The 26,661-nt window shown below is 52.4% G+C and overlaps 1 protein-coding gene across 1 annotated transcript; it reads right to left on the reverse strand.

The window, feature by feature from the left end:
- Positions 1 to 6,117: 6,117 nt before the first annotated feature.
- On the reverse strand, positions 6,118 to 25,376 carry SACK1A (scaffolding CK1 anchoring protein A). Its single transcript, XM_004431100.3, has 4 exons — positions 24,867 to 25,376; positions 15,487 to 15,654; positions 13,708 to 13,832; positions 6,118 to 7,040 (listed from the first exon to the last, which is right to left on the reverse strand). The coding sequence occupies exons 1-4, from the start codon at positions 25,344 to 25,346 to the stop codon at positions 6,506 to 6,508; spliced, it is 1,308 nt and encodes a 435-aa protein (XP_004431157.1). The 5' UTR covers positions 25,347 to 25,376; the 3' UTR covers positions 6,118 to 6,505.
- Between the last annotated feature and the right edge of the window lie 1,285 nt (positions 25,377 to 26,661).

The raw sequence follows: 26,661 nt of genomic DNA on the forward strand, positions 1-26,661 counted from the left end.
CCTGCTTGTACCCCTTCACCACTCACTCCCGTACTGGCCCTTAATCCTCCGTGTCGTAATCACCTGTCTGTTTTCCATGATAGACTTTAAACTTCGTAAAATCGGGGACTAGGACTGTCTTGTTCATATTTGTATCCCCAGGGCAGAATACCTGGCATCTCACTGAACATTTGTTGAAAAGAATTGCTGAATAATTGGCCAGCATCTTATTTTGTTTGCGCAAAAGGTGAATACCCTGAGGTTCTGACACAGCGCTGAGGCAACCCCAGCACCCTGCCCGTTTCTCTGTAGGTAAACCCCTCCTCCCGTTGGTCTAGGCCTCCCAGAAATGCCCTTGTCTCCTCTGGCCTCTCTTGGCTTCCCTTCTCCATCCTAGTCCCCTTCTAACTTCGCCTGTGCTTTTAGCTTTAAGCCCTCTGGCCTTCCTCCCAGACCCACTGTCTACACTGTCCTGAACTGGCTGAGTGGTCTTCGGGAACCTGCTCACACCTCCCTCCTGCCCCACCTCACTTCCTGGCAGCGGCATGTCTGTGCATGTGAGAACCCTGTGCTCTGATGCCTCAGCCATACCGCAGGCTGGGAAAGGACACCCAGGAAGACTGGCCCCTCTGGGTTTCATTACACAAAAGTCATCTTGATCATTTCCAGCACAGATGGTGAAGGTTATTAATTGAGCAATGATGATGATGAAGAAAAACCTCAGGCCTGCCTACTTAGACACCCCACCCTCTTGTCAGTGAATGAATCCCTCAGAAGGTGAGCCGATATGAACCTCAGAGGTGACTGTCCGCACTCCAGGTGGGTAGGACAGGACCCAAGGGCAGCTCTTGCCTCTTGTGACTCAAAAGACCTGTCTTCAATGTTTTCTCCCAAGGGGGGATCTACGTCCGGTATTTGAGCTGGTGAGAGTCCTTTGTCCTTCACACTCTTACACCCCTGCAATCTTCATATTGTAGCCAAAGAGATCTTATAAAAATAAAGATTGTGGGGCCAGCCCGGTAGCATAGTGGTTAAGTTCACGTGCTCTGCGTGGGTGGCCCACAGTTCGAAGGTTCAAATCCCTGGCGCAGACCAATGCACCACTCATCAAGCCATGCTGTGACAGTGTCCCATGTACAAAACAGAGGAAGATTGGCAACAGAGGTTAGCTCAGGGCCAATCTTCCTCCACAATAAATAAGAAAGAAGGAAAGAAAGAAAGAAAAGAAGGAAAAAAAGAAAGAAAGAAAGAAAGAAAAGAAGGAAAAATCACTCTCAGAGCCCTTCGGGGATTTCCCAGATCTTCATGAGGCCTGTGAGGCTCTGGTGGTGTGGTCTGGCTGGGCCCCCTCTACCCCAGTTCACTCTGTTTTTTTCTCATGTCCTTGGACCCTCTGCATCCTCCCACCCAAGCCCATTGCCCCTCAAGTTACCTCTACTTGGAACATTCTTCCCTGCAATCTCCAACCCTGCCACAAACTCCCCCTTCCTACAGATCTCAGCTCAAAGGTCACTCTCAGATGAGATGTTCCTGATCCTAGACTTGCTCAGGTACCCCCTTTAAATGTCGTCACCATGCCAAAGTGCTTAATGGAGTTATAACTGAATATTCATTGTGTGGATCCTCCTTGCTCGATCATAAGCTTGGGGACTGTGTCTCTGCTTTGCCCCTTTATGGTGGAGCTCAGCTTCCTGGACGTACCATGACTTCTGCTCCTTGCTGGCTTCCTGGGGCCCCAGGCCCTTGCAGAGGTGGCCTGAAGCCTGGTGAGCCAGCAGCCCGTGGGCCCGTCCCTGCAGAGCTCCAGTGCCAGCGCCAACGGGCCCCCTGCCCACCCACGTGGACTGCATTTCCACAAAGATGTGCTTCATTTTAGAAAAACCTTAGGTAGACATCTCTATGAGACGAATCCAAGGCCACTGTTTACAAAAAAGATTATTTAAAAAGCAGCTTTCTAGTGCTTTTGAAATTTCATCTATAAAGATAGTTTATACACTACTTTCCAAGATCTTAATCATAAAAGCAAAAAGCAAACAAATAAAAACCAAAGAGGATTATACAAAAGAATCCAAAGCTTTCAAAACTGTGATCCTAATGAGGGGCAGCCCAGGCCTGGCTCCAGGCCTGTCTTCCCAAAGTGTGTCTGCGGGGAGACTTTGCTGAAGAGGTCAAGGGAAATAGAGGACAGGCGTTTGTCTGCTTGGGGCTCACGCTGCCTCATCCTTTTCTTCCTCGGCACCGAGTGGCTTCATCACCTAAAGCTTCCATGTTGTGTCTGCTCAACCCTTGAGCTAATGACCACCCACCCCCCATCTCTGGGAACTGCCCTCTCATTCACATCGGTGGGTACCTGGCAGCCATATTTGTACTCAATGACCCTAACTGATTGGAGGGAGGAAGGAGGGTTTGCCTGACCTAAGCTGAACCAATCAGAATCTCCCCTGGAGATTCAGAGATGAAAGATGCTTCTCATGGGTCTGAAACTAACAAGGTCAAACAAATGTGGAGATGGCTGTGTTCTGCCAAGTGGACTGAAGAGCAGACACAGCAGGTGTGTGGAGAGAGATTGGAAATGAAGGAGATGCCCAGAAAGGGGCAGAGGGACAGGTCTCTGCTTTGCTACTTCTGGATTCCGGGCTCTTCCTGTTCTCTAGGCCCGGCTACACTGTTGACTGAGGCCTCCACAAAACACCTGGAGTGTGGGAGGCAGAATAACGGCTCCCTAAAGATGGCCACATCCTAATCCCCAGCACCTGTGAATGTGTTAGGTTACAAAGCAAAGGGGAATTCACTTTGCTAATCAGCTGACCTTAAAATAGGGCGAGTCCCCTGGCTTATCCAGGTGGGCCCGATGTAGTCATGGGGATCTTTATCGATGGAAGATGGAGTGTATTGGGCAGGGCTCTCCAGAGAGCCATCTGCAAACCAGGACGAGGGCCAGTATCAGAACCTGACCACACTGGCACCCTCATCTTGGACTTCCAGCCTCCAAAACTGTGAGAAATAAAATTCTGTTATTTAGAAGCCTCCCAGTCTGTGGTATTTTGGTATAGCAGCCCGAACCAACTAAGACACCTTTCTTATTCCTCAGGTCCTCTCCATTCCTGAAAAGTCAAGGGCGAGGCCTGGCTTGTGCTCTTCAGGGGAGATGGGGAAAATGGGGCTCAGAGCTTGGGGGTCTTCACTAGCAACCGTTTCAGTGGGAGGGTCTAGAAAACTCTGTTCTCAAAGCCCAGCCCAGAAGGTGTCTCTGTGTGAATTTGGTGAGCGGGCAGTGGGGGAAGCAGCCTTGGCAATCACGGCCACAGGCTGGACTCCAGCCTCCCCTCGCCCTTGGCCTCGGGCATGCGCTGCAGCCTCGTGCCGTGGCCGCCTCCCTTGAGCCTCTCTGTGCACTTGGCATGGCACCTCATCGTGTGGACACCCTCACTCACCACACCCTAGGGAGGAAAGAAGGATGGAGCACCTTGGGAGGCAGCCTGTCTGTCTCAATCCGAATACACTATATTTAGTGAAGAAAAAGGAGGTCGTGTTTATGCTTGTACGTGTGTGTCTGCAATGTTTACATCCTCTGAGAGCAGTTTTCCTGACACACATACGCTTTTCAGGAGGAAGCTGAGAAAGTGAGTGACAGTTGCTCTGTGTCCAATAGCTTCTTGGACCGAGTCCAGAAGATGAAGCATTTGAAGATGCGGCTCTGGCACTTCCGTGACGGGCAAGACGGGCGGAGGCAGGGGCCCAGCTCAAGGTGAGGGCAGGGCAGAGGGAGCGTAAAGGTGGGCCTGTGGCGTCTGAATGTTCGTCTCCCTTGCAGGAGCAAAGCTCCCTGACCGATCAGTTAGCACTCGTGCACTGGGGACGTCCGAGGCCCTGTGGTTAGGGTCCCTCAGGGCCTGCAGAGATGCCCTTGGCCTCTGGGCTCTTACGATGCAGACAGGGAGATAGAGGTCAGTATCTGGTGAGGACCAAATGAACGCTACAGATAATTTCTCGAGAGAGAGGTTCGGGGGGCAGTGTTGATCATCAGCAATCGATCCTTCCAGTCAGTCCTGGCTGATAATCCTGCAGGTGGATAATGTGATCCTGAATCCCTGGGGTGGGGTATGCATTTGGCCTTAAGTGAAGCCCCGCTTCCACCATGTGCCCCGGACAAGACTATCACACTGTTTCATTCTCTCATGTTCTTCATGGTGCTTGTTCACGTGGGTGTCACTCCCAGCTGACTTGGGGTTCTCCAGGACAGAAGCGAGTCTGGGTCTCTGCCTGTCACTGAAACGGTGCCTGGCACACGTGGGCGCCCCATTCCTGGTGTTGTATTTCACACTGTGGGCGAGACAACGGATGTTTCAGGGTGGTCCCCAGCAAGCAGGCACAGGTGCGATTCCAGCCTAGAACAGAATTAAAGATGGGCGAACTCGGTTTGGGAGGATTGGAAACTTGGGTAAGGACTTGCTTTGCAGGTGTGTCAAACCCTGCTAGTCCCCTGGTGGCTATGGTGTCTTGGGACAAGAGCCCAAGGCCGGGGGCCCTTGGGAATCCAGTCCCACAAAGGAATGGCCCAGCCTGGTGTCAGTGGGTCCTGAGGTTGTATCAGTCAGGCCAGGCTGGATTATGGTGCGGTAAGAAACATCCCCAAATCTCAGTGGCTGAGACAACAAAGGTTTGTTTCTTGCTCTTATTACTTATCCACTGCAGGTCGGTGGGGTAGGAGTGGAGGTCCTGCTCACCAGAGTCTCTTAGGAACCCGGGCTGGTGGAGGGGGCTCCATCCTGAGGCAGGCTCCTACATGGCCAGCTGCTCCTAGGCTCTTAAAGCTTCTGCCCAGAAGTGGTCCTCAACGCTTCCGCTCATGTTCCACTGGCCAAAGCAAACCACCCCTGACTTCCCAGCAGGCAGGGGTCACACATGACAAGGTGCCCAGGAGAGGAGAAACAATGTTGTGAACCCCTAAGACGACTGCAGAGGGGAACCTGGCCGGCAGGGAGCGACTGGGAGCAGGAGGGTTTGTTCCAGCTGCTAGGTCTCCTCTCTCCAGACTGAGCTGGACACGGGCAGGGGCAGAGCAGGCTGTTGCAGCTCTTGGCACCCCGAAAGCTTTACCTTCCTGAAGCTCTCTTGGCAGACTGAAATCCAGTCTAGAATGCCCAGTGGTGCCTGGTCATTCTAACCTCCTCACAGCCATCAGTAGGAAAATGGCAGCATCAGGACCGCGGTTTAAAAAACGTTCAGGAACCAAAGGGTTCTGAGCTGGAAACAGCAACAGGGAAGCCATCTGCTGAGCTGATTTGCAGGTGGTGGGGGGAGGGGGGCATGGAGAAGGGCAGATGGATGGGAGTTTGCACCTGCTTCTCTCAGGCTGGAGCAGCCGGGCTCACACCCACCCCCAGCTGACTCCCTTGGTCTTTGGGTCTCCGGTTAACTGTCACTTGTCCAAAAAGTGTCCCCCGACCTCTCCAAGCTGGGCCGGCCAGCCCTCCTCTGTGCTCTCTATGCGCTCTCTATGCGCTCTGTATTTCTTCTTTGTCCCCCAGCTAGGCTGTGCCTGCAGGATCTAGTACCACCCCAGGAGCAAAGCACACTGTGAATCTGAGAATGAATGAATGATGGGGCTCCTGAGGGCGCAGCATTCATGCTTCAGGATGGCAACAAGCCAGACAGAAGCACCTGGACTTGGAGACAGCTGGCCGCACCCAGGGGCTGCAAGGTCAATGCGGAACCCTCCCTGGTTGCTCAAGGCTGCCCTGGGCACTGCTGCAGGGCCGTTCCCAGATCCTGAGAACTCAAGCCCCTGGGACTCAGCCCAGACTCAGGGACCTCCAGGCTCGCCCAAGGCTCTTGGGGGAAAAATCTGAGCTGCAAAACTGCCTTGTCCAACTCCATGTCCTAGCCGCCTGGGCTTGCCCCATCCCTGGTGGCTATGGTTTCACTGGGCCCACACAACTTAGTGGCAGGTTCTGGGCCTGATGCCTGATTCATTGGGCCCAGGAATGAGTTATACCTTTCCAGGGAGGAGGAGTTTTCCCATCTCTCCCAGAAACATCCAGAATGTTCCCATGCCTTCTCCTGACTCTCTGGGAGTGGACCGTTCCTGGGCGCTGGGAAACAGGAGTACCTTGGTCACACCTACCCTCTCTCAGTGCCTCAGTTTACCCATATGTAAATCTCGGGCTGCATCTGCCCCTTCTTACATTACGGAGATTCCAGGAATATTAATATGCAAGCACTGGCTGCTCTTTGGAAGAAAGGGGCTCTATTTCCATGATTTTGTCCTCTAGCTCCCCACCCCCCACCTCCCTGGAACCTTCTGGAATGTGCTGCATAGGCCATACTAGAGAAGGAAACCCAGGGACTGGTGGGCGTCAGCAGGTGCATGGTCTCAGGCCTGGGGACATTCAAACACAGGCAATGATTTCGTCCAAGTGCCTTTAGTTCCAAGGGAAGCAGGTTAAAGCTGCTAGTCGTTGAGGTGGGGTCCTTGGGCCAGAAAATCCAGGAATGCCCAGCCCGGGGCTGGGGGAGGGACCCTTCAGAAATGAGGGGAGGCCTGCAGAAAGGGCCTCCAGGTGTGGGCCACCCTGGGCACCAGGCCCAGCTGCTCGAGCTGCAGCCGCGTGGGCCTGTAGGCGTTGAGGTTGCTGTAGAGAGCGGGCGGGCCGTCGTGGGGCCTCGGCGGCAAGTGGGCCTGTGGAGTCAGGGGCCCCCAAGGGCCAGCGTGGGGCTGAAACCTGGGGGGTGGAGGTGGGTTTGGGGCCGGGGGACTGCCGGGGCCTGAGGATAAGGACAGACTCCGGTTCTGGGGGTGGCTGCCCGTCGACGGGCTGCTGAAGGGGTTGGAGGACGTGCGGTCACTGGCGGAGCTGCTGCCGCCACTGAGGCGGCCGGGCGGGGGGCTGGGGCCTGCTCTGGGCTGGAGGGGTGCGGCCAGCCGCGGGGACTTCAGGCCCATCACGGGCTTGGAGGCGGCGTAGAGGTGGCGGAACTCCTCGTCGAACAGCTCCACGGCCTGGCCTGTGAACTTGGAGAGGATGTTCCGGTGGACGTGCCCGCAGAGCCAGGTGAAGCTGGAGGAAGAGGAGAGAGAGTGAGGGCTGGCACTGGGGAGGCTGGGGCCTCTGTGGCCCTCCCCTGGGGGCAGTGGGGCTAATGGCAGGGCTGGTGGGAGGGGATGAACACACGCCCACCGCTCCTCTGTGCCAGCTCATTTCATCCCAGCAGAGCCCTTGGAGGGAGACACTGGTGTGCCCCTTTCACAGATGACAAAACTGAAGCTCAGAGACCAGCAAATGCCTGCAGGTGAATAATTAATATGCCAGAGTGAAGCCCTGGCCTCAGGTCAGGGTTCCCTCCTGGTGCTCAGATCATGGCCCCTTAGAAGATCCCTGCAGAGGCACAAAGGGGCTGAGTGCCAGCTGAGTCCGTGTCCCCAACTCTGTGCTCATATGAGTCACCTAGCAATTGGGCTTCAGCGGCAACACCTGTGAAATGCAGCGACACTTACTTCTTCTAACCAAACAGCGGTCTGGGGCAGGCAGCTCCTTGGAAGGCAGGGGCTATATTGTCACGAAAATATAAAGAATGTAGCCCCATTTTCAGGCACATAAACCTGTAGGAGGTGGGAGGGGGAGGGAGAATCCTCTGCTCTTGGCGGGGATGGGAAAGAGACCATGGGGTGAGCCTACAGGAACCAGAACCAGGAGCAGAAGTGCAGTTGGCCTGGACACCCACAGGAGGTCCCCCTCAATGAGGCCTTGGCCCCCTCTATTTACGAGTTTTAAAAGAAAACAAAATGCTCAAGGCATTTATGTATTACTTTTATGATTCCCTGATTTAACCAAATTCCTTTCCATCTCTAATGGAAGACTCCCCTAATGACTCGCACCCTCAAAACCCTTGAAAATGCCTGGTGACAGTGCAGAAGACCCACCAAGAGCGTCAGGTTAGAGATTCCTGGGTCCCTAATTATGTGAACCCAGGCGTGGGAGAGACCAGGGCAGATGGTTAGAGGAGGACAGGGTTACCATGGGGGACAGAAACAACCCCCACCAAGGGTCTGAGTAGAAACAGCGCCCACACCGGTCTCAGCCTCCAGCCCCTAGCCTGCCTGCCTTGCCACCAAAAGGTGGGGCCCGGCCTGTGGGAACCCTGCTCTTCGAGGCCGGGGCAATCCCGGGAAGAACAAAGCGGCTTTGTTTAAACCTTGCCTCCCGCCCAGGAGCCACCCCCACACCCCCAGAGAGGTGAGCAGCTGATGCTGAGCCTGGAGCCCGCCAGATGACAGGGAAGGTGGCAAACAGAGAGACAGTGGGTCTCGTGGCTACACTAGGAAATCGGCTGCCTGGTATTGTTTGGAATCAGACTAGATTAGGCCAAGCAACTGCACGCTTTGCTCAGCAAGACGGGTCCAAAGGCACCCTGGCAACTTTTCAGGCCCCCACACACCGGGCATGCCCCTGCGTCCCTGCGCCTTCACCTGCCGGCAGCCTCTGTGCGCCCCCGCGCACTGACTAGGGGTTCCTCTCCTTTACACTGCGCGTGTCCGTTCATCCCGTGCTCTAGCGTCTACGCTTTCTTTTCTCACCACCGATGGTAAGAAATACACTTTATTTTTATTGTCTTTTGGCCCTTAAGTACATAGAATTGACTTAACCATAATCTTTGGCTCAAGACCCACTCTCATCATTGGTCTGTTCATGACTCATTTTAATTTATGTAGCTATTTACTTAGTTATTTTCTATAATGTAATAAGCACCTATGAACCCACCACCTAAAATTGAAAAGGTAGCATCTGGACATTAACCAGCATTTAACCACACTGTCCTTCCCAGCAATCCATTTTCCAGGTTCCCCCAAATAGAGGAAATCATCACCTTGGATCCTGTGTCATAGTTCCCATACTTTCCTTTTCTATAATTAAAAAAAAAGTTTTATGTATTTTAGAAAGTAAATATTTTTATTTTAGATGTTTTTAATCAATGTATGTAATCTTTGGGGGTTTTTCTCACTTAATATTATATTGCTAAGATTTATCTGTGTTATCTCTTGTTGCTGTACTTCATTTGTTTTTTTGTGTGTGGAAGATTGGCCCTGAGCTAACATCCATTCCAATCCTCCTCTTTTTGCTGAGGAAGACTGGCCCAGCTAACATCTGTGCCCATCTTCCTCTACTTTATATGGGACGCCGCCACAGCATGGCACGACCACCGGTGCCTCGGTGCACGCCCGGGATCCGAACCTGAGCCACCAGCAGCCGAGCGTGAGCACTTAACCACTACGCCATGGGGCTGGCCCTGTTCATTCGGTTTTGACTGTTGTCTAATATTCCCCTGGTGGTCATATCACGGTTTAGTCATCCATTCTCCCATTGATAGTCATTTGGGTTGTTTCCATGGTTTTTCTGTTGTGACCAGTGCTGCTATGAACGTCCTTATACGTGTCTTCCACTGTACTGTGGACCAGTTTCTCTTGGAAATAACCTAGGAATGGAATTGCAGGGTTATAAACTAGGTGACTATTCAGCTTTAGGAGAAAATGCTGAACACTTTCCAAAGTCACTGTACCGATTTGCAATCCCATCAGCAATGCAGAGAAGAGCCTGTAAATCCAACATTTGGTATCATCAGTCTGCGTATTTTTTTGCTGGTTGAAAGGTATAAAAGGGTAACTCATTCTAGCCTTGATTTGCATTTTCCTGATCACAGCGGTGCTGAACATCTCTTCATGCATTTCCACACGTGTGTCCTCCTTGGGGACATGCCCGCTCACGCCTCTCGCCCACTCTCCATTGTGCTACTTTACTCTTATGAATCGTGGGAGTTCTTTGTGATTCTTGACACAAATCTTGTCAGAGCATCACGAAAACCTGTTCCCAGTTTGTAATCTGACTTTTCTCTTTCTTTAAGATGTCTTTCAATGAACCTGAGTTCTTAATTGTAATACGGTCAGAATTAGAAATCTTTTATAGTCAATGATTTTTTGTGTTCTGTTTGACACAGAGGGGTGTTTGTATTAAGACACCTAATCCTCACCTTAAGGTCTAAAAGATATTCATCTGTATTTTCTACTAAGAGTTTTGAAGTTTGTTTTTGACATTTAAGTCCTTTTAATGTATTAGGAGGTTTGTTTTTTATATATGTATGTGAAGTAGAATCCAATTTTCCACATGGAGAATTTTTTTTTTTCCAGTTTCTCCTTTCTCCACTGCTCTGACAGGCCCTGTCATGTGTGGGTCTGTGTCTGGACTTTCTGTCTGTCCCATTTGTCAGTGTGTCTGTCCCTCGTCCAACGCCATGTTGTCTTGATTACTTCATGACAGCTCCATGACAAGTCCTGATCTCTGGGAGGGCAAGTCCTCCTTGCTTGTTCTGCAGATTTATCTTGGCTATTCTTGGAGAAATACATTTTACATCGTCACCTACTCACATATACAAATACATATGTAACCACACAACAATTTCCAGAACATCCCTTACCTCAGTGTGCTCTAATCATTTTTATTCTATCCTATTTCATTAAAAAAAATTCTGGGCACCATCCACTAAATTGATTTCATACTCTGCTAATGGGTGGTGATGCACAGTTGGAAAAACTTTGTTCCTCTAGCCACACTGGATGGCCAGGGCCTAACATGGACTCTCATTCGTTTACTCATCCATCCATTCAACAAATGTTTATGGTCACATATAATGTTTAGGCACTGTATTAGCTGTACTTCATGCCAGGAATGCAATAGAGAAGAAAACAGATCCAGTCCAGGCCCTGATATCGTGTTGTTTACAATCTTGGCTAAATAAGTCCACAGAGAAGGTCTCTAGGAAATGAACTGGAAGCTACCACCTGCAAGATAAATTAACAGGATAAAGGTAACAGGAATGAGCAATCCAGCAGAAGGAATAAACAGCAGATGCAAAGGCCCTGAGGCATGAAACGGCATGAAAGACTTGGGAGGAGGCCAGTGTGGCTACAGCATAGTGGAGGGGGAAGAAAAATTCTGCTGAGACAGAGGCCATGGTATGAATCTGGATATTTTTTTTCCTAGGAGCAGTCACAAGAGTGGAAGGATTTTAAAGATGGAAGTGATTTGATCTGGTTTGTGTGTAAAAGTCTTTCTGTTCGTGGTAGAGACAGCCCAGAGATGAGAGTACAGATCAAGGCAGGAGTGGAATCAGGGGCCAGTTAGAAGGCTGTGCCGGTATCATGCTGTTCCTCATGCTGTTGCAGCTGCCTGATTTTGCCCCCCTACCCCCGACGGAATCTTTCTCATCCTCCAAGGCCCAATCCAACCTCCTGGACCTGCCAGCAGAAGTGGGAGCTGCCTCTTGCACTTTCTTAGCTCATGCTGATCTTCGGGCACACTCCACACCACTCTGTGGCCATTTATCCATGTTTTTTGATTAGAGAGGAGAGTTCTGTGTGCCCAGCACCTGGCACAGCACCTCTATACAACCCCCACCTCCACCCCCACCCCTCAGGAGAAGATGTGGACAGAGCTCTTCCGTTTGGGAGAACTGTGTACGACCAGAGGGAAGAGCCCAAATATCTGAGGCCCAGGGATGGCTGGACTGAAGGAAGGGGTGGAGACTTTCTGTTTTGTTTTACTGGAGACAACTCTAAGGGTCCAGGGGAAAGGATCCTCTGAAAGGCTGGCAGACAGATCCCCTTTGACTGTTGAGTGCAAAAGCGTTACAGTTGTCCTGCCCTCCCTCCAGGATCTGGACTCTCCACAGTTCTTAGGAATGGTCCCGCATGTCTTCAACCCACTGCCACCCTCCCAGCACCTCCCATATCAGGAGGACATGCCCAGCCCGATCTCAGTAGGCACTGGAGAGCTGAGACCTAGTCAAGGAAGCTGGTGACCCTGGGCCAATCACCTACCCTCTCTGTGCCTCAGTTCCCCCATCTGATAATTACAAGAATAAGGCCTCCCTTGAAGGTTGTCATGGGGATTAAATCCTTCCTACAGGTCTGATGGCACCTGACCCAGGGCCTGGCCCAGAGCTCAACACGGGTAGTTCTGCTTCCTTCTGCCCCTCTCGAGGGCGAGGGCCAGCCCTGCATGATGCACTCCGTAGGGGCAAATGAGAGGCTCCGTTCTCCCTATTGAAGACAGGAGGAGAGACTCTCCCCCTCTTCATTTCTCTTTCAGAAGCTCTGTCTCTGTCCTTTTCAAATGTATGGAAATCTTTTTAATGGCTAAATAAGCCTCTTGGCTTGTCTCATAGCTGGTTGCTAGGGGTTGGGGAGAGGGGGATGGGGAGTGAGTGCTTAATGGTGAAGGGGATCAGGATGTGCTACCCCAAGTCTATATGCCGCTCTGACATGAGAAATATTTTAAGCTGAAGGAGTCTGAGACACGGCAGGTGCAGGAAGGAGTCTGACTTCCCCCTTCTCCCTGAGGCAGGTCATTAGACCCTCATGTGAGAGGCGCCCTCCCTGCATCAGGAGGAAAGGAGCATCCTTACCTCCAAGGACCGAGGGACTCTGAGAGGAAGCCGAATGAACAGTCTTACTACATTTCCCCAGTGACCATGCTTAGCTCATACCCTTCTGTCCTATCACACTTTTCCACCACTCTCCACTCTTCATCAAACATGGTATAAAGACGCTCAGGCTTAACCATTTCTCAGGGTCTTCTTTTCCTTATGAAGGCTCCCGTGTCATGTAAAGCTTATGTTAAATACATTTGTGTGCTTTTCTCTTGTTAATCTGTCTTTTGTCAGTCCAATTTACAGGGCCCCAGGCGGAGAACCTCGGAGGGTAGTAGGAAAAGGAGGTTTTCCTCCCTGTACAATGGGTCATCTGACTTCTAGGCCAGGCTGCTGCCATGTCTGGTCCCTAGCGCCAGCCTTAGGTCCCGTGGAACTTGGAGATGCTCTGAGAGGGAAGTGGAGAAGGGTCTGGGAAGTTTGTGGTTGGGGGGCCACAGAGGGTGACGCTTGCCATCTTATCTAGGACACTGTGACAGCTCAGCGAGCCCTGGCAATTCTGAAGTGAGAGGATGACTGTCTTGGTGCCCTCTTCTCGGGCCCACACGTCCCCCTCCCTGCTCTGCTTGGCAGCCCCCTGGACCAACATCTTCTCAGACCTCACCCTCTCAAATCTTGCCTATCCCGTGTCCCCTTCCCCTGGGGCCTTGCCAGGGTCCTGGCTGGCTAGTAGCAACCATTCATTGAGGACCTACTGTGTGCTAGGAGCTGCGCCACATGTTTTGCAAACTTTATCCCATTAAGCCTTACAATAATCTGCGAGGGAAAGTATTGTTACCCCCATTTTACAGATGAGGAAAGTGAGGCCAAAAAGAATTGAATTGTACACTTTAAATGGATGAAATATCTGGTATGTGAATTATATCTCAATAGATTTGTTATGTTAAAATAATAAAACATTTTGAAAATAAAATGGGGCACATACAACAAAACAAATTGCATGGCTGTATAATCACACCTGAGAGATCCAAGAAAGGAAAAAGAGGATTCCATATCCTATGGCAATATCAAGGGAAACTGAGGCACTTGGAGGTACCTCTCTACACTGAAGTCCGGATTTCCCCCTTTGCGTAGGCTGGTCCTGCCTCCAGCTTCATATATGGGATGAAGCCCCAGCTCCCGGCAGAGGAGAAGCGCCCTGGGAGCTGCTGGTGGGCATGTGTGCCCGAGGGCCGGGGCTGGTATGCACCACGCCCAGCCTTGGCCTCTGCGAAGCCTCAACAGAAGGTGCAATCCAGTGCTCACCTGTACGATCCAGACAGGACATATCTCCAGTCCGAGATGATGAACTTCTCCTGGATCTGGCCGGCAAACTTCCTGCCTGATTTGGCACAGTACACCTCCCCTTCCACACTCCGGATGGAGATGTTCTGTTGGAAGGAAAGTCACGGTTCTCTCACTAATTATGTATTTATAGATATACATTTGCCCTGGAAAGAGTGTGGAAGGATGCTTACCAAGACATAACACAGGGGTTGTCTCTAGTTGGTGGGATTATGGGCCATTTTTATTTTTTCCTTGGCTGAATTTTCTAAATTTTCTTCATTGGCCCGACATTATTTGAGTAATAAAAAAAAAAAAAAAAGGAAAGGGGAGATGGTAGAATTTAAACAAAGCATAAAATAGAAGAAAGATGAGGGCCTGATGCCCATGGAGCCCTCAGTCTAGGCTCCCTTGGACCACAGAGGTCTGGCAAACCCAGCCTTGCCTTGTAAGTAGCTTTAGTGACATGAGTCCCTCACCCCAAGCTGGTCAGAGGGAAGGCCCAGTGCAGCCAGAGGGGGCAGCTTTGTGGAGACCTCAGTGGACCCTAGATTGTCCTAAGAAAAGGTGTGTCTACAATGTGAATCGTGGCCCTGTTTATCCCTCTCCTCCCCAACAGCACCCACTGCCCCAGACCCCAAGCCGGAACCCTTGGAAGGCTGGAGAAATGAAAGAGCGAGTGAAGCATGGGGATCTCTGAGGAAGGTGGAATATTGTGGGACCCCATGAATGTCCGCCCGTGGCTGGCAGGCTCTGGGAAGGGGACGCCCAATGCCTCCAACAGCCCCTCCCAGCCAATCCATAAGCTCTGTGAGATGGTGAGAGGGGGGCGACATCTCACTGTCCCTTGGCGAGTAGAGGACTGTTAGGTGTGGGCCATGAAGGCAAGGCCTGGGCTGACTCTCTGGACCTGTTCTGATGGCCTCATGCCGAGGAGGTGAGATCCTGGTAACATCAAACAGACCCAGCAATCAGAGGACCAGAGGTGCCTGAACTCAGCTGCCTCCGGGTCAGGGTGGAGGAGAAGGAAGGAGGAAGCGAGGAGGGCAGGATCTCCTGGAGGCTGACCTGCCTGAGCGAGAGGGGCGTCACCAGGGAACCACCCATCTGCTGTTCAGCTGGGCCTCCTCATGAAAGCCATGAGTGGTTTTATATTTGACCTTGAAATAGCTGCCCCAAATTTGACATGACTAAATAAATTCTTATCTCTGGGTTTCTTTTATCCCCGGCAGGAGAAGAAAGTGGGAAGTTCAGTTAAGTCCAAGAGGAACAGCTTCCTGTTGGGGCTGTGGAATCCTAAACACGTATCAAACAGGTCTTGGGTGTTACCCTTCCCTGTGAAGTGCACCCACTGGGTTTCCTCAGCCGAGAGGGGAAAAGGCATGTGCGGCAGAGATTGCTGCTCACCACCCATCCATGGGCCCCTTTACACCTCCCAGCCCCCATGCATCTGGGTGAGGTCAAAGGGCTATGAGCGGAAGTGATGAAAATCTCTTCCAGATCAGGTCCTAAATGTTTTTCCTGCAGAATTCTCCAGCCCTCTCTCTCCCTGTCACTGCTTTCTTGGAGGCCACGTATTCCTTCTGGTGTAGCTACAAGTTGAGAGAGGGCCCTCTGACCTACATTGGACTTTGAGGGAGAAAGAAACCTTTATTATGCTAAACCATTGGGCGGGGGAAGGAGGGGACGGGGGGAGCATCTGTTACCACAGCAGAGCCTATCCTATCCTGACTAATATAAAGTACCTTTCGGGGCCCCTACCTTGAGGTGACTGTCAGAGATCTGGACTTTGTCACACATCTCCTGGAAGAGCTTCACGCCTCCCTGGTCCAGGAGTACACAGACGAACACCCCGCGCTTGTTGGCTGCCTCTAGAATGTCACAGAAGATCTCCACATCCGTGAACACATCCATCAGGATGGCCAGGACCTGGGCCAGGGCAGAGGGGTTGAATACCAGAGGAGTCAGGGCCAGCTGACTGGTTTCAGCCAAACTTCCCAAGTCCCAGTGGGCCTGGGAGAGCCATTCCCATGGCTGCTGCGCTGCAGGGGAAAGGATGGGGCCGGGGAGGGTCTGACAGGGCAGGATTCAAGGAAAGGGAAAGAGCTGGAGTGGAGGCCCCTGCTCTGTCCTGACCCCACCTCTCCAGCCCCGCCACAGAGCCTGTGGCCTCTGTGCCCACTGTTGGAGTGGAGAGAGCAGAGGAGGAAAGGGAGAAAGCAAACAGAGAAGGAGGGCAGAGAGGGAAAGAGAACAAGGGGAGGTGGCCGGGCAGGTTCAGAGGAGAGGAACAGATTTAATGTCATGGATTCTTGGCCATTTGGAGCTCCCAGGCACTCTATGGCTGCTGGTTTTCAAATGTTTTTAAGCCGCGGAATCCTCACCTCAAACAAAATCCCGTGTGGAGACCCCATATGTAAACTAGACCAGACTGAGCTGCCCCAGTGGGATGGAGAAGGGAGTCCTGCTCAGCCAGCAGTCACTGCATCCTCTACCATGGCAGAAACTCAGGGAAGGGGGAGCCCCAGATGTCCAGCAAAGGGGAGAGACAGATGTGTTCCTGCCTACCAAGCACCCATTCCTCCTCCTCCTGCCAACAGCACCCCAGCTCACTTTAAGGAATCATCTCTCCTCCACAATCGATGTGGTTTGGGTGGGACTTACTGCCATGCCCTGGATTGGGCACAGGGAGGGCACATCACCAAGGCCAGACCAATGAGCGCCCTGCTTCCCCTGCTGGCCACAGAGATTGGTCTAGGGGTGGTCACGTGGTCTAAGTTATTCTCATGAGAGTCAGCTCAGGACTTCCGCTGAGACTCTTAGGGAAAGGAGGCACTCTTTCTAGTGGGGTTGCTTAGCTGGTAGTTTATATGCTCCAGCTGCTGACAGCCATTTTGCCACCACGTGGGGACAGCCTGCCCGAAAATGAAGCCAGCCCCGGAGAAAGCAGGGCCCAGAGGTGGAGACACATGGCTGGCTGCATCATTTGAACATCTTGTTTCAGTCGTGCCTGAAGCCAGTCCTACCCCTGACTTGTCCACTGTGGATGCTGATACGTGTTCTTCTTCTTACGCTTGTTTGGGGTTCTTTTCTGTCACCCAGTCAAGAGTCCTTCCTAACACCTAAATTGTGGTATATTACGTGGATTATTAGGCAGCCATTAAAATAAATAATTATAATGGTTACATAGAAACTATAAGACATGGTGAAATAAAGTAAAAATTGCTGTATAATAAGCGCTTAACAAATGTGTATTAAAAATAAATGAATTAAGTGAAAAAAGAAAACAGAACACAGTAGTTTGTCCACTACGACTGACGCTGAGGAAAAGCCGTGTGTAGAGAGATAACAACAGAGCCAAATCAGCAGTCATGTTTGGAGGGGGGACTATGGCAATCTTTCTTTCTTCAACATTACCTGTAATAATAATGTACTAATTTTTATTTTTTTATTTTTATTTTTATTTGTGTGTGTGTGTGTGTGAGGAAGATCAGCCCTGAGCTAACATTCATGCCAATCCTCCTCTTTTTGCTGAGGAAGACCGGCTCTGAGCTAACATCTATTGCCAATCCTCTTCCTTTATTTCCCCAAAGCCCCAGTAGATAGTTGTATGTCATAGTTGCACATCCTTCTGGTTGCTGTATGTGGGACGCTGCCTCAGCACGGCCGGAGAAGCGGTGCATTGATGCACGCCCGGGATCTGAACCCAGGCCGCTGGTAGTGGAGCACATGCACTTAACCACTAAGCCATGGGGCCCGCCCCTGTACTAATTTTTAAATAATTTTTCTAATAATTACAATAATTTTTTTTCTGTAGCTGAGGAAGATTAGCTCTGAGCCAACATCTGTGCCAATCTTCCTCTGCTTTATATGTGGGTCGCTGCCACAGCATGGCTGCGGATGGGTGGTGTATGTTTGTGCCTGGGATCCAAACCCACGAACCTGGGCTGCCAAAGCAGAACGCACCAAACTTAACCACTACACCACGAGGCTGGCCCCACAATAGTTGTTTTTGACCATCAACACCTGGGAAGTAGCAAGGATAAGAAGAGTGTCATGGAGACAAGTGAAGGACACGGGTGGCCACTTGGAGCTGACTTTCTGCTCCGTTGACGTGGGTGTCTGGACAGGGGAGGGACCCGCTACGAACTGCTCACCCTGGGCTAGAAGTCAGAAAGGATGTTCTGATAGTGAGGCCTGTGACCCACTAGAACCATGGCTGTGTCATCACATGATTAAGTGTTTGTACACGTTGAAGCTTATGGCACTGATAATGCCTAATACCGAGGCTGCCTCTCTCTGCTGAAACATAAATGCTTCCTTGTCCAAGGTATTGACAAAAGAGACAATTCTCTCCCCCCAGGAGGTCAGTAAATCCTCCCAGTTGCATTCCAGTGAGTCCTTGTTTCCCTGAGCCAGGCTGGTAAGTGGGTGACCAATTGAACAGAGAATGGGGCAGGTTTGAAATAACCCAGTGTCTTCGTTTGAGGGATGCTCGGAGATACAGGCTCAGGATGACTAGGTTTATCTTGTCTGCCTTCTCTTGGGATTGTCTCCCAGCTGGATTGATTCTTCAGTCCCTTGCATGGGCGAGCTGCCTTACAGGGGGTGGTGGGTTGAATGATGACCTCCCAAAAGGTATGTCCACATCCTAAACACCAGAGCCTATGGATGTGACCTCATTTGGAAAAAGAGTCTTTGCAGATGTAATTAAGCTTCTCAAGATCATCCTGAATTATCCAGTGGGCCCTAAATCCAATGACAAGTATCCTTATAAAAGACACCCAGAGGAGAGACAGGGAGCAGAGGAGAAGACCATGTGACGCTGGAGGCAGAGACTGGAATTATGCGACCACAAGTCCAGAAGCGCCTGGAAACACTAGTAGCTGGGAGAGGAAGGAAGGATCCTTTCCTAGAAACTTCAGAGAGAATATGTCCGAGTCGATATCCTAATTTTGGACTCTGGCCTCCAGAACCATGAGAGAATAAATTTCTGTTGTTTTAAGCCACCAGATGTGTGATAATTTGTTACAGCAGCCCTGGGAAACTAATACAGAAGTATAGCACATACTCCAGAGGAAAAGTGGTCTACTGGGAGTCAGGGAACTTGGGCTCCAGCCTTGGTGCTACTGGAGACTAGCTGAGTGCCTTTGGACAAGTCACTCACCCTCTCTGGGCCTTTTTTTTTAATTTTTAAAATGTTTTTGCTGAGGAAGATTTGCCCTGAGCTAACATCTGTGCCAGTCTTCCTCTATTTTGTATGTGGGACACCACCACAGCATGGCCACCAATGAGTGGTGTAGGTCTGCACCCGGGAACTTAACCCGGGCCACTGAAGTGCAGCGTGCCCAACTTAACCACCAGGCCACAGGGCCCGTGCTGGGCCTCAATTTCTTTATATGTAAAACACTGCACAATAATAGAGCATTAGTTATTATGCAAGGTGTGTCTAACCGTGGGCCCAGATAATATAAATGAAAGCATGTGCAAAAGTAAAGGCTATTTTTCTAGTATGCAGTTAAAATATGACTATGATTTTGTATGTGTTATTCATGAGCAAGTGTGGATAATGTTAGACTAACACCATGGATTGTTGTTTTAATCTAGGTCATGGAAGAGGATTAAAATCGGTGCCCACACCTCTATGAGCATAAGAAAGAAACAGGGTAGGGAGAGCTGTGTTCTTGTCAAGGCCAATGGGATGGACCAGCACAGTGGGGTGGGGTTGGCTGAGAAGAAGAAAGCACTTTCCGTGACACCTTGCTGGAGAAGGAAGCGGGCCTGGAAGCACCGCCTTGCAGGCGGCTCTGGGAATGGGGGGCTTGAGTGAGATGGAGGGGCCCAGCCAGGGGGATGCTGGTCTGCTGGGGCAATACCCATAGGCAGGGGCCATCCTGCGGGGACCTCAGATCCTGGCTGGGAATCCCTCACTCCCTGCCAGGCCTATGTGAGCTCCTCGTGGGCTGGAAATCCTGCTGCTTCCGGGAAGGGCAGGGCGTAGGAGGGGAAATGGGATTTGGGTCCTGGTGGGGCCACCAGCCACGTTGGGGCTGCTTGTTGGGGGCACTTAGCACCCCATCCCCCACTCTACGCTGGTTTCTCCTCTCTCCTCTTTCTCTTCTATGTGCCATGCTCTTTTTTCTGAGCTTGCTTTCGACAGATGAGTAATAACAGCAGCAACGATTTGTCGAGCACCTCCTCTCGGCCATCTGTCATCTCCTGTAACCTTCACAATACTGTCACCCCAGCTGCCCAGGTGAGGAGCCGGAGGTGCACAGAAGTGAAGCAACTTTCCAAAACCCACACGGCTAAAAGGCAGGAGAGATGCCCCGGACCCCAATCCAAAGCCAGGCCCCCAATCATTCTACTTCAGGCCTAAGAGAAGGACTCTACTGTCTGTCACTGTCTGTCTGTCTGTTTATATGATCAGATACAGCCTGAGGGCAAAGAGCCTTCTCTGCTTGTGGGTTGGGGTCGGGCCAGGGAAGGAGAGTCAAGCCCTGGGAGGGTTGGGGGACCCCAGAGCAGGGCTCAGTGGACAGAGGAAGGGAAGGGGGCCCAGGTGGACCCTCCACCAGCACCCCTCTGCTGACCACAGAGCAATGTGGCCACAGCCCTTGAAAAGGCAGCTGTGAGATGAGCCCACCAGGGACGAGCCTGCTCCAACAACATATCCCCACCTGTCTGTGTCGCCTCTGGCTGTGCCTGGTGCTCCCCTGGCACTCCCCTCCCCCACAGCCCAATCTGGAGCAGTGACAATATGCCAGTGCTGCGCCACATCCCGGGCACCCAGAGAGGAGAGTGACTTCCTCTAGGAACTCCCGTGGGAGAGGAGACAGGCCTATCACAGATCCCAGGAGGGGGGCTATGGAGCACCTCCGCTGGCCCTTGGGGGCCACCCCACGCTGGCAGGACTGGGGTAGAGATGCCCTGCTGCCCTGGCTGGGACCCCCACATCCCTGGGGGTCTGGTCCCTCTCTCAAAGGTCTGGCCCCTCCCTCAGTGACCCCTGTCAGAGGAACCACCAGCGACCTCGCCTTGCGGACCCTGGTGGCCCTGGAATCCCTGGTCACAGGTGTAGGGTGAGGGACCGGCTCATCAGCTCCCTCCAGGGGATTGCACAGTTTCTGCTCAGGTTTCTCCCTCCGTCCCCCATCCTGACCCTTGACCGTCATCCCTTGTCCCCCTGCCTGCTTCCCTCAGCCTGGCTCGCAGTGACCCCATGACTGTGTTGGGGGAACAGCCACTCCCCAGCAGAGGCTTAGCCTGTAAAGATGGTCCTTGACACCTGGGGTCGGGGTGGGGAGCTTCTCTGGAACCTTCTCACTACTCTCCCCTCCTCCTCCTCTGTGTGCCCCACTCCCGCCTCCCCCTCAACCTCCCAGAGAGCTGACTAGATCTTTCCTTTTTGCAGTGAATCTGTGTTACTTGTCCAGGGAAAGGGAGAGGGAGAGGGAGAGGGGAGTGAGTGGGGAGAGGGGGCTTACCTGCGAAAGTTCTCCAACTTTTGGTCTCATGCCTCCCTTAGACTCTTAAAAATTATTGAGGATTCCAAATAGCTTTGGTTTATGTGGATTATACCTATTGATATTTGTCATATTAGAAACTAAAACTGAGAAAATTAAAAAATGTCTATTTAAAAATAACTAATATTAGTTACTTAAAATACTATTAAACCCATTCTATGTTAACATAAATGTTTTAATGAAAAATAACTATATTTTCCAAAACAACAACAACAAAATGTAGTGAGCAGAGTAACACTGTTTTGCAAATCTCTGTGGCGTCTGGCGTAACAGAGGACAGCCAGCTTCTCAGATCTGCTCCTGCAGCAATCTGCTGTGACATGTTGTTTGGATAAGAGAATATGAAGCCAGTCCAGCCTCACACAGGTAAGTGGTTAGAAAGGGCAGGACCTCACAGACCTGCTGAAAGGGTCTCGGAACCCTCAGGGATCCTCGGTCACACTGGAGGATGTGTTAATCATGGCTTTTGTTGTTGGTATTTTATGATGCTTTGACATCCCCGGGCTAGCTGATTTCTGGAGACAGCAAACACCTTGCCCATGAGCACACCTGTGATGTGCAAACCAAGCAATCCAGAGCCCACATCCCAACCACCTCTTTCATCTCACTCACACACCAAGCATAGCCCCTGCCCTAAATCACCCCAGGGCCAGGGACTGGACAACTAGGACCACTTATAGCCCAGAGCCTGCTGACATTATTCAACCTAGCCAGTCTTCAACTGTTTACCCTGCCCTGCCTCTTTCCTGCAAAACCACAATCAAGGTTTGGGCCCATGCGTTCCTCTCGCTCCTTCTGTCTCCTGACTGCCCTGGTGCTTCCCACGTGGCCCTGCGTGGCATACGGTGCCTTCTGCTTCTAGGGAACTGAGAGCAAAAACCTCTTCCTTTGTGACAGTCATTCCCATGTCTCTGTATCCCCACCTCCAGGACGTGGAGCCCTCTCGCACCTCCTGACCTTTGCATTGGACACTCCCTAGGCCCAGAATTCCTTTCCCTTCCCTCTTTGCCCAGGGAAAACTCTTACTCAGCCTGTGAGACTCAACTCAGAGGCCACCTCTTCTGTGAAGCCTGCCTTAGTCACCCTCCCCTCCACTCCCAGGCACACAGGGTTGCTCAGGTCCGGGGCTGCTACCCACCCATATCCTACCCCCACTCCCCACCTCTCCCCTGAGGGCAGGCAGCCAGCAGGGAGCTCCCCAGAAGGCGAGAGGCCTCTTGTTCTCCTCTGTCCTTCTGGGTGCAGGGCCTGGCCTGTAAATTAGGCTTTGTGGAATAAAGGAATGAGAGCATGAAGGGAAAGGGGGGGAATTCCTGCTTCTTAGGGAGTGGAAACTGCTCTGGAAAACTCCTAGCAGGCTGGCTCTCTTCCCCTCTACTCTTTTCTCAGGGGGCTAAGCCAGAGGAGAGGGAGAATGCAAACCCATTCTCTCCACCCTCTTCTCTCCACTCTGTGTGGGGACGGGGGGCACAGCCTACTTCCATGGACAGCCCGTGGCTGAGTTCTAGATCCCTGGGTGTCTCTGTGGGAACTGGCCACCCCTGTGTCTGTGTGCCTGTGGGTGTGTGTGTGCGTGTGTGTTGTGTGTGTGTGGGAGGGATATCACAAACAAAATGGGTGAAGTTCATGGAGCCTGGGACAATAGGGAGTGGTGGGGACGGTGGCAAAGGAGACAGGTCTACCCAAAGAGGTGGCCACATCTCAGCATCAGCAGAGCCAGCTCTTCCTACCTGCTAAGAGGAGCTGGAGATTCTTACTTTTAGGTGAATTCTGATTTTTAAGTGTTGTCCTAAATTCATAACTTGCTGTGTTGCTGAAACAAAGGACATCAGTGGGCCTTAGGGCCAGAGAGGCAAAGCGAGGGAAGCCTTGCTGGGTGGGGATTAGGGGGAAGGAGAGGGTTGTGTCACAGGCCCCAGCAGGGCTTCTCTCTGGGGGGTCTCACTCACCCTTTGAGCCGCAGCTGTGATTGAGAATGTCCCCAAACCACTGGTCCCTACCCCTCGGGAGAGAACTGAACTTCACACACAGAGAGACCAGAGCTACACGTTTAGGAACAAACCCTTGGACCTGGAAGGGACCTTAGTCCAGTGTGAAATCTGAGGCCTGGGGAGGTCAAGGGACTTGCCCTAGGTCATGCAGCTGGCCCCAGGCGGTGCCCACACTCCTGGCTGCCTTCCTGGGCCCATCTGTCATTCCTAATGCTGCCCTGCCAGGGAAACGTGAAATACTGCTCTGAAGCAGCCCAGTGACATGAAAAGCCCACACTCCACCCATTGTCACCTTCTATTTATTTTCCAGAACTCCACTCCCTCTCTCCCCAACCGTGCACAGCCTCCCCACCCCTGGTGGCTTTTTCTGGAGTCTTAAGATTTCACACAGTATTGGACTGGGGAGGGGATTCAGTCACGATACTGGGATCCTGCAGAAAAGGAGCTAAATATCTGCTTGTTCTTTGAGTTCTTTAAATGCAACAACATAAATCATTTTAGTGATGAGAGAGACTGAGAATCTTAACAGATGACAGATTTCTTTCCTTGGAGTCCACTCACACCCCTGCCCTCTGCAGCTTCGGGAAGGAGGAGCGGGCATCTGTGGCCCTGTGCTGAATGGTCATTTTGTGCACCTGCGATGGAATGAGCTAGACTCCCTCCACCCATTCCCCAGCTGAATTCCCAATTCACCAGCAATTCTAGGAGCACTGAGAGAAGTCCTGAGCCAATGCCAGTCATGGGGCCTGCAATTCTGCCAGCCAAGCTCTGGTCTTAAAGGATTTTTCTTCTTCTAAAGTCACTTACTAAAGTACAAATACTCTGGGGAGGGAGAACCTTCTCTGCTGCCTGCTCCGTCTTCTGCCTGACCACTGGCTGGATGCAGGTGCTGCACAGCCATGTGTGGGCAGACTAAGCTGAGTCTGAGGGGACAAGGGACAAGTGTGTGCCCCAGGGGAGTGGCCCCTTCATTTGGAAGCACAGAGGCTAGGTGCCTTGCCCAGCCTGGGGAATTCAGGAAAGGCTTCCTGAGAAAGGGCCTTGGGTGCTGGGTCTTGAGAAGGAGTAGGCACTAGTCAGGTGAAGAGCAGGGAAGGTGAGGGGTTCCCAGGCAGAGGGAACGGCACGTGCAAAGGCCTGAAGACAGAGCAAGGCGGGTGTGAGAGTCTGCAGGGCACTCGGCATTGAGGGGCAGGAGGTGGGAGAGGAGCTGGAGAGGTTGTGAGCCATACTAAGGCGTTTGCTGTTCCTACTGTGGGCATTTGGGAGCTAGTGAAGGCTCTAAGCAGGGAAGGGACCAAGTTAGACTTGAAGTATAGAAAAAGTGTCGACAGCAGCAGCATGGAGACTGGGTGGTTGGGGATCAAGATGGAAGAGGAGGGCCAGGCAGGAAGCCATCGGAGGAGTTCCAGTGGGTGGTGGTGGCTTGGACCCAGATTGTGACAAGTGGAATTAGGAAGTCAGTGATCCAGGGCAGGCCAGAGAGTAACACTCCGGAGTCCATGCTAAGCCCCAATCACCTGGACTCCATCCCTCAGAGCAGGACATACTCCCCTCTTCCTCCTCCACCAGCCCCTATTCCTCCCGCCCGTGGTCAAGGAGACACGGGCCCCGCCATGCCCACCTGCCCGGTCCGGGTGATGCAGCGGCGGATGAGGTCTCTGATGTTGTTGTGTTTGTCCATCTGGAAGTACACGGTGGCGCTGGACTTCTCCTTTAGGTAGGGTTTCTCGGCTGAGGCCCAGGTGTGCAGCAGGGTCGGCTCGCTGCTCTCCGAGGCCATGGGGTAGTAGGTACCTGACTGCAGGGAGCAGGAGTCGAGACCCTTGGGGCCTGCCTCGGCCCCACCCGGGGACTCCAGGGCACAGGGGGGCTCCTTGGACCGGGCCTGGATGTACTGGGCCTCCACTGAGGACAAGAAGTCCACCTCGCCTTCCTGGCTGAGCGCCTGCCAGTAGGCCTCGGGACCCCCATCCAGGAGGGCATCTGTGGCCAGCCGGGCACTCTCATTGTCGCTGAAGTCAGCCCTGGCCGGCCGGACCCACTGGTTCTTGACATCTTCCAGGCGTTTCCGGATCTTGCCCACATGCCTTGACTGGCTCATGCTGCCCTGTCCCTGGGTCCTGGGGGAGAGGCACACTTGAGCCCTTCCTGATGGCAGGGGCGAGCGGGCCACGCCACAGAGGAGGACCGGAGCTCTGGGAACCTGGGGAAGCGCCCAGCGTCCAGGGCTCCCTGCCACCCCTCGCGCCCGCTCCGAGGAAGTGATTTACCGCTGTCCTGAGCAGTGCTTCCTCACAGGGATCGTCATCTGCAGCCAGAGGTTGGCTTATCTGTGAGCGACACCCGCCCTGCCCACAGGCCAGGAGGGCTGGCTCAATCACGCCTTGGCACACTCAGCCCTGGGAGATTTGCCCTCCTCCCAGCAGCAGGGGGGGCCAAGGTGAGCCAGCTTCCCGCCCGCTAGTTGCACAACTCTCTCGGGGACCCGTGGGCCTTTGTCACAAAGCAGAGAGACTCTCGCAGCACCATCACCCTGAGCCATGGGTCTCTGTGCTCCTCGGTTCAATGCCGATTGGTTCAGACATGCATTTTCCTGTGAGGGAAAGATGCTGCCCCCGAGCCCTGCGTCCCTGTGAGGGGGAAGCTGGAGGCAGGCCAGGCAGAGTGTTCGCCAGGCGCTCCGCCTTTCTCTGGTAACGGCCCAGCTTGCTGGCCCTCCCCGTTCCCTGAAAAATCTCCTCTCTCCTCTCTCTCTCCCGTATTGTGTTTGTCACGGTCGTGTTTGAGCAGAGCCCCCAGAGAGGCTCCAGTTCTGGGGCCACAGCTGATCCGGTGGAAGTGGCTGCTGGGAATACTGTCTGGAGGAGAATCTGGGGCCGTGTCTGGGCCCACGGACTGATGGGATCATCTGTCTCAGTGCAGGGGGGCAGGTGGCAGCAGGCGCGTTTGAAGAATATGAACAGTCAAGGGAGAACACATTTTCTTTCCATCAGGTCGTGGTCAATTCCATGTCAGTGGAATGCAAGATCTAGAGTCTTGATGGTCATTAACTGGGTTCTGCCAGAAACAGACCTCTGAGACTTGAGTTCAAGTACCAGTAGCTCATTGGAAGGTGATCCCAAAAAGCATGATGGGGGGGTGGCAGGGAGTGAGACAGGAAGGAAAGGGAGCCACTGTGGGATGTGTTACTGAGCAGGTCACCATTGTGGACATCTGGGGTTTAGGAACATCTTGGGGCGTGTCCAGCCAGGGACCTCTGGGAGATGGTGTAGAATACATCTCAGAGTTTTCCTACCCAAAGGGCGAGACAGCTGCAGAATTTATCTACCAACTTCCATTTGTCATTGGTCGAGGGACGCTCCTGGGGCAGCGTTTTTCCCCCCCGTACTGCTGGCCTGCCCCAGGAGCTCACCAGC

The sequence above is a fragment of the Ceratotherium simum genome, chromosome 23, assembly GCF_057802395.1.
Source record: "Ceratotherium simum simum isolate JZ-2026a chromosome 23, ASM5780239v1, whole genome shotgun sequence".
Classification (NCBI taxonomy): Eukaryota; Metazoa; Chordata; class Mammalia; order Perissodactyla; family Rhinocerotidae; genus Ceratotherium; species Ceratotherium simum.

Bases quoted from the DNA above. Each gene is read 5' to 3' on its own strand.
- SACK1A (XM_004431100.3), bottom strand. From the start codon at position 25,346: ATGAGCCAGTCAAGGCATGTGGGCAAGATCCGGAAACGCCTGGAAGAT. The intron at 15,655-24,866 runs GTGGGCATGGCG...GCCCTGGCCCAG, and splicing joins GCATCACCCGGACCGGGCAG to GTCCTGGCCATCCTGATGGA. The intron at 13,833-15,486 runs GTAGGGGCCCCG...TCCTTCCAACAG, and splicing joins TCTCTGACAGTCACCTCAAG to AACATCTCCATCCGGAGTGT.